The sequence below is a fragment of the Schistocerca nitens genome, chromosome 3, assembly GCF_023898315.1.
Source record: "Schistocerca nitens isolate TAMUIC-IGC-003100 chromosome 3, iqSchNite1.1, whole genome shotgun sequence".
Lineage (NCBI taxonomy): Eukaryota > Metazoa > Arthropoda > Insecta > Orthoptera > Acrididae > Schistocerca > Schistocerca nitens.
This window is the reverse complement of record NC_064616.1, coordinates 571,628,510-571,646,238: the sequence shown is the minus strand read 5'-3', so window position 1 is coordinate 571,646,238 and position 17,729 is coordinate 571,628,510. Positions and strand designations below refer to the sequence as shown.

At 39.2% G+C, this 17,729-nt stretch overlaps 1 protein-coding gene across 2 annotated transcripts in view; it reads right to left on the bottom strand.

Annotated features, from left to right (window-relative positions):
• Positions 1–17,729, bottom strand: part of LOC126248481 (aspartate--tRNA ligase, cytoplasmic) — a 105,683-nt gene that overhangs the window by 57,238 nt on the left and 30,716 nt on the right. For both annotated transcript variants that reach the window (XR_007545492.1, XM_049949499.1), the window contains exons 3-4: positions 14,088–14,265; positions 8,827–8,929 (exon numbers count right to left, since the gene is read on the bottom strand). Coding sequence is in view for 1 of the 2 variants with exons in the window: in XM_049949499.1 (XP_049805456.1) it covers positions 8,827–8,929; positions 14,088–14,265 (281 nt within the window). In the remaining variant the exon portion in view is untranslated. The remainder of the gene's footprint in view (positions 1–8,826; positions 8,930–14,087; positions 14,266–17,729) is intronic.

Below are 17,729 nucleotides of genomic sequence, written 5' to 3'. Positions count from 1 at the left end.
AAACATTACTATGGCATCTGCAACCAATATACAAGTGGAAAAATATAATTAACAGCTCACAATATTTGTGCATATCTTCTGGAAATAATATTACTGTGTATGAATCACAAAACCGTAAAAAGAGCACACTCCATTCATAAAACAAACATGCCACATTGGCTTGTCAAATATATATAAAACAGAGTAAATAAAAAGCCAATAACACAAACTGTGTGCCTCACAGTGGAAGTGAGTTCATCTGTGGAGCTATTATACACATTTTAGAGTGTATGCAAATATACAAACATCTGAAGCATCAAAGTCAATATGTTTGGAAGGAAGGAAGGAAGACATCCCGACATCAAGGTCATTAGAGATGTAGCGCAATATCAGATTGTGTTGTGTTGTGCCCTTTCAAAGGAACCATCCTGGCATTTGCCTGCAGCAATTTAGGGAAATCACGGAAAACCTAAATCTGGATTGAGCCGTTGTCCTTCAAAATGCGAGTCCAGTGAGCTAACCACTGCGCCACCTCACTCAGCCATCAAAATATTCTCAATGACCAATTAGAATCAGCAGACAATAACTTCAACATTTTTGATGAGGTTGTCATCCCCTCTTCCCGTTCTCCCTCCCCCAGTCCCCTCCCACTATCCATTATGACCCTCCCACCCCTGTGCTTCTCTCTTTAAGCAATTTTCTTACAAGAATTGACAGTCCTTATTCTTCCCCCTTCCCCCTGCCTGCCTCCTTTGCTGCAGTTCCCTATACATAGTCAATACATAGTTTCTTCTAACATGAACTGTTATATATGGCCACTATGTCTCCCTTTTGCTTTTCATATAGATGACTTATGCTACATTTTCATCTCGTAAATTAATACAGCTAAATCATTTGTCAATACGTCTCGATATGCATACAATCTTTTTCATGACTAGCACCCATATGATACACTCATTTAGTATACAATTAACTTATTTTTTGGTAGGTCATCCCAAGAAGTTACATTAAATTGTATCTGTCTTAGTCACACTGATCCTGTTTTTATATAAAGAAAACTTATAGATGTTAATAACTCCACATAGCTAACCCACCTGTGCTACTGATATACAGTACAGTCTGACTTAACATATAAAAAAAGGAAAGGAAGTTCTTAAGATGTTTTTCGTTAGAAAAAATTTTTAATACAGTGCATGGCAACTCATGCTCACACTACAGTATTGATAGTACTCTGGTGGCAAAAACTAAGGCTTGTGCAGTACCTTACCCAAATAGGCCAGCAAACACACCTCCCCCCCCCCCCTTTTGTAATACTACATAAGAAGGTAAGAAGGCCATCCACAGACTGTATCATTACTGTTATGCCATTTTATTTATATTCCTGGAACAAATACTGTTAGTTTTCTATAATGCACTGTTAGTAAAATGACTCCTGAATGGCTTTGTATTCTGTCAAAATGTCTTGTGAGTTAGAGCACAATACCCTTCTCATGTATTTTATCACCATTACGAACAACTTTGTATTCTGTCAAAGTATCTTATGACGTAGAACATGCTGTTCCAGTGAGCACACTCACTGGAGGGCAGCTGGGCACATACAGGCACAGCCGTGCCCACCAGGCAGGGTGCACAGACTGTGCACATACATGCAGTGAAGCAGTCTGCTGTATGCTTAAATGTATGGGAAAATAGTCATGGGTGTATAGTCAACACTTTATATTATAAATCCAGTTATGAGGAGACTATAACCAAGTAATGCATTGTGGCAGGATACATGTAACAAAAGAATTCAGTTTAAGTGAAAAATAGTAATACTTTATAATAGTCCATGGGTGTACTACCAGTTCACAGTGTCCAAAAGGCACAATATTTCAGTGATCAGACATGTCACCATCGTCAGGTGCACTGACAAATTGAGCTCCTGAGGGCACATGGCCAGCTAATAATCCCTTGCCCCGCAAGATGCTCCAACCACGGTCCACACTCGTGGCCGTGTCTGCGGCCATGCATCGGTGTCTGCAGTTGCGGGAATACTAGCATCAGCATCTGTGATGGCATTGATGTAAGTTCTCTGTCTGCCCTGGTCACCAGATAGTTTTGTTTGCTAAGGTTCTTCTTAATTAAACTCAGTGCTGGTTCTCAAGCCTTGTGAAGATTATAGCCACAATCTTGGTTGATGAGTTCATCTCAGCGATGAATTTCTTTGGCCTCTCTAATGACGCTGCCCCAGTATTTGGAAGTATGTGCCAAGGTCCTGGTATGTTCATACTACATCACGTGATTCTCAGAACAGTGCTCTGCAACCGCTGACTTGTTGAGATACGTCAGTTGAATGTGCCTCTGGTGTTCTTGGCAACGATCTTCAACAGTGCACACTGTCTGTCCAACATATGTCTTCCCACATTGACAATGGAATCTGGTACACACCAGCCTTTCACAAACTGTGATCATCTTCGACATTTACCAATAATGCTCTTGTTTTATTGGGTGGGCAAAAGACAGTTTTTACTTGGTGCTCCTTCAATATGTGCCAGTGTACAGTATAAAGGCAGTGGCTGCCTCTTTCTCCGTGGCTGCTTCTGTCTCCACAGGTTGTATAGCTGTGGTGAGGTGGAGAGCGCACCTAATCGTCCATTTTGGGCATACATTTTTTTGGAATACAGTTCTGAGGCGTTCCAGCTCCTGGGGCAGACACACTGCATCTGAAATGGTACACAGCCTGTGTACTAGTGTTTTTAGTATCCCATTCCTCTGCCAAGGGTGGTGGCAGCATTTACATTCAAATACAGGTCAGTGTGCATTTTCTTCTGATACACACCATGGCCCACAGTGCCATCAGTTATTATTTTGACCATGGCGTATAGGAATGGTAATCTTCCTTCTGGTTCAATCTCCATACTGAATTTGATGTTGGAATGTATGGAGTCAAACATGTAAGGAAGTCAAGAGTTTGTCCCTTCGATAGGGCCAGATGACGAAAATGTCAACCACATAATGGAAAAAACACGTGGATTTCCATTTGGTTGACACTAGAGCTTCCTCATCAAAGTACTTCATATACAATTTCATGACCACAGGTGAGAGTGGGCTGCCCACTGTTACTTCTTCCATAGTATTCTCCATTAAACAGAAAATATTTGGAAGTCAGGACACACCTGAAAAGATCAGTGGCCTTGGTATCAAATTTCTCATCAATAAACTCTAGTGACTGTCATAGAGGTACCCTGGTGGATAACAAAATGACACAAAAACTCACCAGGATATCTAAGCCTTTCTCCCTGAGGTTGTCAAGCTGTTTTACAAAATCTACAGAATTGCGAATATGATCAGAGTATTTACCCAAATACGGGCTTAGTATTTCTGTCACATATTTTGCCAGTAAAGAGGGAGGTGCCCTAATGCTGTTGACAATGGAGCGCAATGGAGTATAAGTCCTTGAGGTAACAGTTTCTCGGTGACACCCTCTGGTGGATCTGCACCCTTGAGAAGATTCCTTGTCTTGTTCTCCCCCTTTTTTGTGGGGTCAGCATTGATCTTCCTGTAAGAGTTGTCACCTAGCAGGATCTGCATGTTCTCAGTGTAGTTCTTGAAGGAAAGGATAACAGTAGCACTCCCTTTGTCAGCAGGTATGACGACAATCTCAGGGCACTCACACAGGTCCCAAATCGCTGCCTTCTCTCTTCTGGTAATGTTTCCAGACGCAGAGTGACTGCCCCATGAGCCGGAACACCTCAGAACTGTATTCAAAAAAAAGTCTCCCAGAATGGTAGATTAGGCATCCTCTCCAGCCCACCACAACAGTACAGCCTGTGGAGATGGAAGAAGCAACAGAGGAAGAGGCAGCCACTGCCTTTATACAACACATGTGCGCACTATCAGGAAAAATCAGACGCGTACTGAAGAAGCACTGAGTAGACACTGTCTTTTTCCTGCACAATAAAACACGAGCATCTTTGGGAATTGTCAAAGATGATCTTGGTTTGAGGAAGGGTGGTATATACCAGATTCCATGTCAATGTGGGATGATGTATATTGGACACACAAAGCGCACAGTTGAAGATTGTTGTGGAGAACACCAGAGGCACACTCAACTGATGCAACCCAACAAGTCAGCAGTCATAGAGCACTGTCCATCTGAGAACATGTGATGAAGTATGAACGTACCAGTATCTTGGCACAGACTTTCAAATACTGAGACAGCATCATTAGAGGGGCCATAGAAAATCATACCAGGGATGATCTCATCAACTGAGATTGTGGCTATAATCTTAGCAAGGCTTGGAAACCAGCACCGAGTTTAATTAAGAAGACTCTCAACAAACAAACCCATCTGAGGGCCAGGGTGGACGGAGAACTTACATTAACGCCATTACAGATGCCAACCCTAGCGTCTCTGCGACCGCCGATATGTGGCCACGGACGGAGAGGCTCGCGGGGCCAGGGGATATTAGTAGGCCATGCTCCCTCAGATGCTCAGTTTGTCAGCACACCTGATAATGGTGACCTGTCTGATCACCAAAATATTGTGCTTGTTGGACACTACGAACTGGCAGTACACACGTGGACTGTTCAGTCAACAACTACACTACGAGAAACTCAAGAATCACAAGACGTTTCTTTTTATTACAAGATATGAAATATTTGGAGTGAGACCCATTATTGCTGCAAGACGCAGAATATTCTTCAGTGTTGGGTCGTGGAGCTGAAATCTTTCTGTAGTTTTTACCCTCTTCAAAACAAAAACAATTGTTCACAACAACATATAGAGGAGCATTCCTGTATAGCTTTGGACACTTTTCTGCATGAAGATCATGGGACCACCTTAACAAATTGGTTGTGTTGTAATATCTGTCCTTGAGCAGATGGTGTGCAAAACAATTCGAATTCATTTTCTTGGTTACGTAGGTCTCTAAAGCTGGTCTAGAAAGACTGACAGGGTTGTAAAACATTTTGCTGATAACCCACAAAACATGAGTAAGGAGGTAATTACAGCAATGAAAGGCTTTCGAAAAATGTTGAATTTTGCGCAGTGAGCTGCCTTTCAAGCAGATAGTTTGTCCATGAATGCATTTATTTCGTCATACATGCGAGCAATAAAAATATTCTTTACTTGAAATGACAAATTTAAGGATCCTGTGATATCAGTGAGAAAGGCAAAGTCTGTCATCACTGAGCGATGGCTGCATTTCTCCTTTCATTTCCACAAGTAGGGTGATTTCCTTCTGAATAGCAAAAAATATGTTGAGAACTTTGCCTCTACTAATCCACTGTATCGTGCAATGATAGGGTATGTCACCATATGCTGCTTCAAGGTCTTACAAAAATCCCTTGAACTGGTGGCGATTGACATCATGATGTCTTACAAAATTCACACATTGTACCATGACCTTCATGATGTCGCCATATTGCACACTTTCAATGCAAAGGGCCTCGTGATGGATAAAACAGTGTACACTTGATAAATCTTTCTCAGCTTCGGTCTTGATTTTTTTCTTTCACACGAGAGACAAATTCTTGCTGACTCCCAACCATCCGTGGAGCTCCATCCGTCACTGCAGAATAGAGCCTGTCCCATGGCAGACAAGATTTTATTGGATTCACATACCACCTCAAACATATGGTTGTGTAATCCACAGGTATAACATCTAATGGTACCTTGAATACCTGTAATTTGGAGTCAACAGCCCATACAAATATTGCATACTGTGCATAGGTAGTCAGTTACATTGGTAGTTTCATAAAGTGCTAATGAATAAGCAATGAAAGTCTGACGTTTCTCTTCAGTTGGTTTTCCAGAGCCACATACGTCTTGGATCCAACAAGAAACTGTTTGCTTGGAGAGGCAAACTCTTACAAGTTTTCTTATCCCTCCTGGCTCTGGTCCTCTGCTATGGCCAGCAAGTACGATTTGAATACGGGTCCCACTGAAAATTGCACAACACTTCTTGCAATATTGTGTGCAACTTTGGAGCTTGCTCATAAAGCTGCATCAGTTGAATGGTCCTTGTCAGCTAACTTAAATTAACTGCATAAAATATGTATAAAAACTGAAACTGACACATATGAAGAACACTTTTTTCTACAGTGAGCCAGTGTTGGAACAATGTGATGTAGAACATAAGACTCTTCTCACGTAATTGAGCACCATAGAACCCAATGGTGGATAAATTATTATAGATGCATTGCTCTTTTTGGGTGATTTTTATAGTTTATCCATTAGGTACTCAATTATGTACTCCAATAGGTTAGCATGTTTCTTTCCTTTGTAGTAGTGCTCCTTACTGTTGCACATTAGTAGGCAGTCCACCGATATAACCAGGATATCATTACTGGATTCGTCATTAATCCAATGGGGCACACACCCCTATACCTAACTTTCTTAATAAGTATGTCTCTATGGTGGTTCCTCTGATACTCCAAAGCTGCTGCCCTACACCTGATAGTCTTAATTGTGTTTTAAGAATAGCTGTGAAAGTGATGTATAAATGTACTGCATACCTTATATACTACTTGCTAAGTATGTCATATTCTCTAATACATCTGTATGTTGGTGCCTCTGATAATTCAAAGCAACTGCCCTACACTTCGTCACCTTAAATAGTTGTGGTTGTATAATGCCTATGAAACTGATGAATTAAAATGTCCAGCCTGCCTTATATACTACTTGTTAAGTATGTTCATGTTACATTTGATTGGGCACAGGTCACAAAAACAGGTCTCTCACATCTATGGTATCCTATCGATGGGTGCTTCATACCACCAGCTCACAGTTTTGGGGCATATTATGTTTTTATTTTATTTTTTGTTCATTTTTATTTTTTCTGTCAATATTATTTTCCAAGAATATTTGAGAGTTGGAGCTGTAATCCTAAGGTAGTTTGGCCTTAAAGTATCTCCTCAGTCAACTGACACTGGCTTACACTTCGAATGTCTGTGTGCCACATCTCTGGTATAGTCTGTGGATGATCCTGTAAGTGTAGGAACTAGGTCTCTATGTGTTGGTACCTTCAACAAGAAAAATTTATATACCTGGATAAATAAGCTATAAATGTAGTAGTGTACAATATAACTGTACTGTTGATACAGATGAACTGACAGTCTGTGCCCTATTGTGGGATATTATCAAAATGCTTATGGTTTTTTTCCCTTACACCACTAGATAATTTTCCATTACCACTCAAGCACCTGTTGACCAAGAGCATAACCACCCATTAACACTGAAGCTGCATGCCTGCTGAGTCTTTCCTGATGGGCCGTAGTTATGACAGCTCCACAAACAAACTCGTTTCCACTTTGGTGTGCACTGTGGGTCTTATGGACTCTTTATTTACTCATTTTAAGTATTTGACAAGCCAATGTGGCGTCTTTGTTTTATAAATGGAGTGTGCTCTCATTATGGTTGCATGATTCATGCACAGTAATATTACCAGAAGGTATGTACAAATATAGTGATGTGGTTATTATGTTCTTCCACTTGTATCTTGGTTGTACAATTATTCAGATGTCACAGTAATGTTTTTCTCCTGGTATACTGTAAATCCAAAGATGGGAGCAAGACTGTGTGAAAACCAGTCACTGAGGAAATAAAAATACTTAAACACGTGATCTCTGCTGCAAAAATTCTTATTTATCAAAAAATAAAAATGATTATTACAGATGAAAATAACCTGCAACTTCAGTCTGAAAGTTCTTTTCACAATTTTTTTCCCTATTAACAATGTGTTAAAATACAAAGATAATCCACCTCAACCACTGTAATGAATTTGACCACTGCCACAGTTTTAGGTATACAAAAGGTCTAGCATTTCAAATAAATCATGTCAGAGCGAGTAAACAAACAGTTTATTAATGTTCTTATGCTCCACTCGATGGTTAAGAGAGATCTGCTTCCGTGCAGCTAAATGGGGAACAATATGGTGAAACACGTTAAATTTAGACATTCCCACCATACACTACTGACGAAAATTTTTAAGGTTTCCAGCCGGGTGATAGTGTTAAGATGTTAAAACAATTCGACGAGTGTCATACTCATCATCTGTTGGTACCAGAAAATGATTAGTATGACAACCATCAAAATGTCATGGTATCTTGACCCTGCTAGCCACCTAGTCACCCAGAGAGCTTTTCATCAATATGCTGAAATGTTTTGAGCAGTGGAAGGAACAAATGTAGGTATGTGTAAATTCAAATGATGTCAAAAACTAATTAAACATATGTAGTAGGTACACAAACTTGCAGCATCAGTCTCATTTTTGTATCAATTCCATCCATAACATTAACTGCCACAAGGCAATAAGATATCTGCTGTTAACTGCTCATGCACTGCTACTGAGTTGATTGATTTTGATGAAACTAGTAACAGTGCAAATACAAGCTTCAAAGTATAAAAATCACACTAAAGCCCAATGCCAAATTCTTCTTTAATAATAAGAGCAGTTTTTTTTTTTTTTTTTCCGAGATAGCAAATCGATTTTGGAGCTGCTTGACCAACTTCTATACATCTTGGACTCGATTAATTTCAGGTTTTGGGAGACTAAAGAGGAATCTGGAATAGCACTATCACTGGTGGACTGATATGTGACTATGACACTGAAGTAGTGGCACACTTAGAAGGCAAAAATACTTATGAACATGATATCAAAAATAAGGCATTCGTGTGGTATAGGTGCTTGGCATGATTTTTAGGTTGCCACTTTCACATATTTAATTAACAACCTTCTCCGCAATTACAAAATAATTGATAACTAAATATTAGCATGCTCCACAATGTAAAATGATTTTATATGACAACAAAAGGAAAAGAGTGTCAATAATTACGAAACAGAAAACTGAAGATGAATGACTTACTTTGAAGCAAATTTCACCATTTGTTTACTAATTTTTTCTCCCACGGCAAACAGGCATTGCACAGTGTACTCCTGCTGTCTAACAACAATAAAGCACTGTTTTCCTGTAACAGAATCATAACAACACCTTCCATAACGCTGAAAGCAATATTAAAGAATTTTTACTACATATACCACAAAGGCACTCATGAATACAGTAGCCTGAATGCTCAAATACAGTCGCGTAAAATTAACTTTACCCAGTACAAGATACTGTTCTAGAAATAATGATATCTGACACCACAAACGAAAAACTATTGCGCCTGTGCCTATACCTACACAACCCCCCCCCCCTCCCTGCACACACGCACTGCATGGCTGTTCACATCCATCACCTTAGTTTCGTACCAGGTCAAGAAGTCAAATGAAAGCCCAAAGCTCTTCTTTTTTTAGTCTTTCTGCATTATCAGTAACCCCTTGGACACATACAAAGTTACACTACAACTGGCAGAGATGATTTCATGGAGAGTTGTTCACAAAATTTAAAGATGCTGGAGTGAGAAAGTTGTGACAATGAAAGGCTGTCTTCTACAACTGATGCACTAATCCTTGTCAATTACACCTAAGACACCCACTCCAGTCTTCAATGTGAACCATCTTTTGGTTTAGCATCAACTGAACACTCACATTCACCTGCATACTGGTGATTCACTCATTGCCTTATCTCTGTAAACATATTAAGTTCAAATGTGACTGAATACGCAAGACATGACAGCCTCAAAAAATTAAACAGTACACGATTTTATGTATGCAAATTATTGTGATTCTGTTCATTTTAACCCATTAGTGCTAAATACAGGGTATAAACATGGACAAGGAAAAAAAAATTCCCAGATTTCCTGGTTAAAAATACACTTTCTTCCAGGTGAAAATACACTTTTTCCACGTTAAGTGACAGTATTCTCTTACTCAGCACTGTAAAACTCAGTCATTTGAATGGTTATGGTTTTATTTAATTTTCCGGCACTCCAGAAAACGTAACAGGGGGGAAGGGGGGGGGGGGGGGACAAAATACGTTTTGAATGAAACTTTGATGTGCAGCAACATGTACACTGCATATTTTCATATTACAGATGTTACTTTCCAAAGCATTGAAATAGAGATTGTGATGCGCTTTTGTAGACCAGTCATAGCTCATGTCACTCTTGGAGTGCCAGTACTGTATTATCTCATGTTTGGTTCTTTATTATGGCATAATGCCATATGTGCACTTGAAATGCAGCAAACAGTTGAAACTAGCCAAATAGTGTAAATTAAACACTTCATTTCAAAGAAATTGACTGCCTCAGTGGAAAAGATTAATAAAAGCCAAATCTCTTTAGCAAACCAACAAAAATAACTTCATCATTCTGCAAGGCGATTAATGCTTGACTGCCAGAAAGGTGGAAATAAAATCTGAAACTAATAACATATTTCAGCCTTCTGTAATTATGCAAATGTATTTTAATTCATTTGCTAGCACCTGACCACAAAAATCGGTTTTGTTTTCATGTAACATGAGGGCAATAAACAAAGAGGAAACAACAAAATCGCTGAACGTAAACACAGGTCACGTGGAGACGACCCACCTCCCCACCTCAACTCAAACTGCTCTGTGCATCAGCCCCAGATCTACGATATTTCCAAACCGGGGCAATACTAGATAGTGGCACCCAGCCACACTTCTGCAACTAGAAGCAACTGCACATGTGCAAGAGCCCACCCACAACTGCTCAAACGAATCTAATTTAAACAGTTGTCATGTCACGCTCATTGGAGGCAATTTTTTGTTATGAAGCATTGCATAGACTTTATAAAGCCTTTGACACACTTTGCTGTTGGCAGACGCTTGTATGAGCACTGTTTTGTTGTTGTATATGGCGCATTTTCTTTGCAACTTACGTTTCATTTCCATTTTCTTTTTTTCTCTCGTTCATGTTTTGTTACTGCAGTGTTATTCTGCAGTAGTGGGATACAGTGATATCCTTTGGTAGAGTATCGGTTCTTACCAGCCAAAATGACAAAAATTTCACTGAAAACTAAAACAATGAAAAATTCCTGGAATTCTAAAAATTCCTGGGTTTTTCCCAGTTTTCTCCCAGATGAAAAAATTCCCAGGTTTGTCCCGGATTTCCTGGTTGTCCCGGGTCGTATACACTCTGTAAATAGCATATAATTATGCAATCACAACTCAGCTCTTATGCTATCTACCACCATCATCTTTACCAGATTAATGTAAAACTTTTAGAACTTCTCTGCTGTAAACTCTGAAGGAAGGTTCAAAGATCAGTACCATATGCTACTTTTAGATTGTTGATGAGATGTATTGACTCTCATAACTTACAAACACCTCTGTCTATTATGGAGTTGTCATACGCAAAAGAAAAATTTGATATTCTTTTCTAGAACATCTGGATTTAGAACCAGCATATAGTGAGAACCACACAGTCATTCCAATGCAAACTCGTCTGCAACACGGTCTGGGACAGAAAACAGGCCTTTCTGGCACTTACTTTATCATTCTTTAAAATAGTTTTCAGACACTGTAATGCATGTTAGATTTTCCTGGTTAGAAAAACTGGAGGCTCCATGCACGAGCTTGCCCTGTCCATTGTTTTTACATGTTATATGGTGACAACTCAAACCATGTATATAGAGAATGATGTGAGTGGGCTTTCTGCCAACATTATGACCAAGTGATGCAGCATTCTTGCATCCCTCCAGAATCGAGAAACAGTAGTTGTCAGTCTTTTTTCTCACTTAATATCTAGATGTATAGAGCTAAGATAACAATACTTATTGAATCCCACTTGCCCTGCATCCATACCTTGAAGTTATTGTCTACATATGAAAATAAACAGGTTGGTTTCAATGGTAGTGAGTTTCTCCTGAAGTTCTCCGTGAACATAAAGTACTGACAACCACAGGTGACAAAGAGCTGCCCCTAGCTACGTCATCAGTTTGTTCACTCTCCACTGAATAGAAAATAAGCAAATGTAAGCAAATGTTTCAAGAGTTTAGCGATAGGTGTATCAAATTTCCAGGTAACAAGCTGCAAATCTGTCACAGACCCATCTGTGAGAGGCAACAACACTGGAACAGACTATAATGTCTCTGCCCAAAATAAGCAATACTTGTAAAAATTGTATTAAGTCAGTGGAGTTCGATATATTCTATTCATATTTTCTGACCGATGGACTGAGAACAACCATGAGGTATTTAACCAAGTCACTTTTTATGTTCTCCTCCAGCGTAATGTACAAGGTCCTTGTCAAACACTAGGCTGTCCTTTCATCATCAGTAAACACAATGTACTGTATCAAAACACCAATTGTAATGCATACCACTGAGTGCTCTTATTGCAGGAAGCAGAAAGGTGTAAGTGGACACTCAACATTGGTTTATGAGGGATATGTTGTGTGGTAAAAGTAGGACATAGAACCAGATACATGATTCAAGGTTACATCCATAAAACATTTTAAGCTCACAGTATTGCAATATAGGTCACTTCACAGACTACACTACTGATCAATGAATGATAATGTCTACAAATATAGCCTCAGCTAAGAAATGTCCTTTGTGTTAATGCAAACCTTCATATCACCTAAAATACAAGGAAAATTTTGAAAATTGAATCACATTTGGTACACTTTTCTTTAATTTTAGGAAAAAGGTATAAGAATAACTCTACTACAGAGGGGGAAAGTGAACAAAGAGTATTAATTATTCATTGTCCTCACATGCAACTGAACAAGATTATTTTGTATCATGACTGATACTTATCAACCCACAAAAGGAATGCCACTGCAAACCGTTACAGATAAAAAACATTTTTTTTAATAAATAAGACTACAGGCAGATAAAATTTTCTCAGTTTTCAAGCAACAGCAAGGGAGATAAAATTCTCATGTTTTCAACAATTTTCACAGCCATCATCCTCAAGAGTTAAATCTTATGACAGGTAAAATAACTAAGATGTAAGCCACATATAAGCAAGAGAGCAGCATTCAATATGTTCCAGAGGTGGTCATAATTAACACAGGTGTAGAAAGGTAAGTTAAGCAGCCTGCCACAGCATCAGCCCACCGTGGATGCAATGGTGCTAGCAGGTGCAAGGGGCCAACACTACATTCAAACCGGCTACTCCCATTGACCTGGGACAGTTAAGCATTTTCCTGTGTGTCCAAGGCCACACTATGCCTCATAAGGTGTGTAGCTCTCTTCTCTGTTGAAAGTTATTGGGCCATAAGTGAAACTTACTGCTTTTTCTTAGAGTGAAATCCCATTAAGTAGCCACATGTACCAAGATCTTTGTCTTCTCAAATAGTGTTTTGTGGCTATTCTCTTTGTTCTCTAAGACCAATGTCACCTTTAATGGGACAGTGAATATTATGAAATGATGAATGGTACACTGATGGGCTCTCCACTTTCACCAACCAGTAGAAATTTCTTCAGGGATCATTCCCAGGAATATGTTCTCAGCTCCACACAACTTCACCCATCTGGTACACTGACAATTCCAGCTTAAAATGATATTGCATTCAACTGTCACGACAGCAGTTCATGAATAATATGAATGATGTACTTTCAAAAATCAAATGTACAGTCAATATGGAGAGGGAAAGCAAGCCACCTTTCTAAGCTGTGTTAGTTGAGTGCAAGGCATGTGGCCTGCTCAGTCAGTTGGTGCACAGGAAGAAAGAAAATAAGAATAATAATCATAACAAGAAGAATAAGAAGAAGAAGAGTTGGAACACAATACAAAGCAACATAATATACAGGGTGGTCAGAAACAATCTGAAAAGTTTGTAAGGGTGCTGCAGGGTAAGTTGTGCTTGTGAAATTGATACAGTGCACCATTTCTCAGTTAATTAGCATTGAAGTTAGCCAATCAGGTTGTTACAATAATTGAAAATTTGATTGTAGTAAGGATCGTACCCAAGCCAAAGGCTGAGCAGTCTTATGCACTATCATCACTGCTATGAGAACAGCTGACGCTAACTGCATCTGGTGGACCTCTTGAATTTGCATGCGCAATATCCTGATTGGCTAAATTCAATGCTCATCAACTCAAAAATGGCACACTGTACGGATTTTTTTCTTAACAGTTATTTCTCAGCACTACCAACCATGCAACACCTTACAAGCTTTTCAGACTGCTTCTGACCACCCTGTTTATGTGAAGGGACTTAATATCACATATTACTGATACTGACACAAAATTTTGGTCAGTTTATTACTTACCTTTAGCTCTACTAGTATGTAAACGACCTCTAACCCAAACACACTGACCAGCAATCTCATCCTTAATATCTTTAACATGGACAAAGTTCCTTTGAGTCTTTTCCGCACTCTGAATCATTGGAGGCTGACCATACTTTCCTGCACAAAAATCAGGCTCCGAAGCATCATCTTGGCTTGCCTGTAACAAAAAGACACATAATAAAGGATTTTCAGCATTGCATAAATATGTGGGTACAAGAAACTGCAAGAAAATTACCTACAAAAATCTTAGGAAGTATAAAAGTTTCCCTTTGTAAAATCAGTTTCTTGCACACACACACACACACACACACACACACACACACACACACACACACACACACACACACACACACACACACACACAAATAAAAAAAATGCAATGGAAAATCCAGAATAGAATGTAACAATATTATGAGAAGGAAAGTTGCTACTGGCCATATAGCGGAGATACTGAGTCGCAGATAGGCACAACATAGAGACAAAGGCCAATGGTTGAAAGCTTTAATTGAGAGAGTCTTTTGTTGTGCCTGTCTGTGACTCAGCATCTCCGCTATATGGTGAGTAGCAAACTTCCATTCTCATAATATAGAGACACAATTTGTAGAATTCTAGGGTGCCCAGAAAGGGTACATCACAATTTCGGCAGACAGACTCATTGTCATCTTCAGGTAGCTCAGATGAAACCACCTGAAGATGGCAAATAGTCTGTTTGCCAAAATATCATAGAGTAATTATGACAAGAACCCACCAGGCACCTGAGAATTTTATAAATTACAAATATGTCAGGAAAACATCAGATCTCATACCAAGAAAAATCAATTTTCAAGACCATAAATGTGATATCTCTAAATGTTCAGTACTGCAATTTAAACCTACAACACTTCCTTTATTTGTATATTTCTCATAGTGGGTATTGTGTCAACACAATTTTTCGATTTCAGTCAGAAATTTATCTTCAAAGTAAGCTACATTTTGAGGAAATGGATTTCTGTTTATTTTCTTTTAGCTTAAGCAACGCATATTCTTACTGAAAAGAGAAGCTGAAAATAGGGCTTATAGGTTTTTGTGCTTGAAGCAAAATTCTCACTTTAAAAAGAAAATTTGGGATCATTTGGAGAAAAAACACAAGACACTAATAACATTCTGTTTCAACTTTCAATATTCTGTTACAAAAGACTGCAACAGAACACGCAAAATACTGAAACGCAACAGATCAATCAAATTACTGTTGTAATACCTATTAACAAAAAGTGTTTAAAAGACTGAAAATAATTTTGTCATTAAAAGTTGTGGCCATGAAGGGAACATCTTATGGTCTTACATTATGAAGAATTTTTGCCCTTATTTTACACATTCTGTTCCTTTACACATTTTGCATCATAACTCTGATAAATGCATAGCACCGAGGGAGGTAGTGCTGTGTTTAGCACATTGGATTCGCATTCAGGACGACGATGGTTCAAACCTGTGTCCAGCCATCCTGGTTTAGATTTTCAGCTATTTCCCTAGATCGCTTAGGGAATGTGCCGGGATGGTTCCTTCGGAAGGACACAGCCACTTTCCTTCACCATCCTTCCCTAATCCAAGATTCTGCTCCATTTCTAATGACTTCATTGTCAACAGGACGTTAGACACAAATTTCTTCCTCCTCCTCCAAAATGCATAGCCACTTGATTTTTAAACAGGAATTTGATAACTGACTGAATTATTAACGTTCAATAAAAACACACAACTTTAATATTACATATACAATGAAACAAAGTCCACAATTTCAATATAAAAATGGACTAGTATGACTATGGAAGTGACATAAGAGTTTTCTACAATGTCTTTGCATAACCTATTAATACTAACTTAAAGCTTTCATCTGGTCCAGTCAGGCCATTAACATCTTAATTACAGTGACTCAAAGTCATCTTCTGTCAATTCAACTGCAATGTTTTCCAAGTATCATTCACCTACTTCAGCCGAACATGCTAAATTCTTTGATCTTGATATTGAATACTCTGATGGCTAGATAAAAATACCTGACCACATTAAACACACCAACCACTGAACTAAAGTATCTTCATTTTTCCACATGTTGCCACTTTCAAACCAAAGAGTCTCACTCTTACAGACTTGGTTTCTGCATAAATAGTAACTACAGCAAAAAGCAGTAACAACCCAAACATAATCAGGTGGCGCAGTGGTTAGCACACTGGACTCTCATTTGAGAGGACAACAGTTCAAACCTGTGCCCGGCCATCCAGGTTTAGGTTTTCTGCGATTTCCCTTAATCACTTCAGACAAATGTCGGGATGGTTCCTCTGACAGGGAAAGGCTGACTTTCTTCCCCATCCTTTCCTAATCCGAGCTTGCGCTCCACCTCTAATGACCTCAATATTGATGGGATTTTAAATACTAATCTCCTCCTCCTCCAAACATAGTCCCACATTAACTTTACTGCACTCAAAGCTCTACTCTGCAAACCTGACACAAAGAAGTATTTCCTTTATTGCTCGGTATCTCCTGCAGACTTAAGTAATTTAACATACATTCACTTAAATTTTTGCCATGGCCCTTACTGAGAAACATCTTTCACAAAGCTCTTTCTGCACCCATCAAACTGTTATATCACTGCCCACTCAATCTGGATAACATCCTAGAACACCATATGGAACTAGCATTCAAGAACACCAGAATTATTACTCAAACCCCTACAAACAATCCAGGTTTAAAAACTGCCCCATACACTGACCCACTGTATCTTGCTCCAGACTAATCACACGCATTTCACAGTTCATAAGAGGTCAAGTCACCTGTCAAAGCAGCAGCATCACTCACGAGATTTACTGCCCTCCTATTCATCATTATTTATGGGCATAATTACCAGTAGGTTGTCCACATCGTTGGAAAGCCACTTTTGAAACCTCCTGCATGTTACATTACCTCCAGTAGATATGATTTCCTTGTTTTGTTTATGGACTGAACCAGAAAAGTTCTTTCTGAGAACAACCCATGCCACATTTCAATTAGTATTTTGACCTGGGTCTCTCAGAGCTAAATTTTGCACACAGTCAAATTCCATTTTATATAATGCTAAAGGCAGCATCTGCAAACAACATTCTGTTACTTATTACTATACCAAATGTGCCACTTTAACATCCTGCACACTGCAGCAACAAAATCTCAAAATGTATAATATATGATGATGATGATGATGATGATGAGTTGGGGTGGCGGGGTGTTCGACATCATGGTTATCAGCGTCCCGACAAAAAGTCAACATGCAAATCTCATGGGTGGGGACAACGGTTGTCCCCACATGCAGAGCAGTTTATAATGTATTAAAGCCCACCAGTTTAGGGATGAGGCCTGACCGTTCACAAAATTTCACCACTCTTGTTTGCAACACTGGTATCTGTGAGAATGGTGGGCAGAGATCTCCAGCGAGTCCGTGGGCTGCCCTAACATCAGTATACAGGACACACATAGCCACAATATGCTGAACTGAAAGCAGCACGCCATGAACTTCACAGAATGGTGGATCCTCCTGAAAGAGGGGGAAGCCATGTGTGAAAGGACTGTGCCCTATGCGCAGTCTGGAAAGCAAAACCTCCTTCGAGTGGTGAGGCTGCC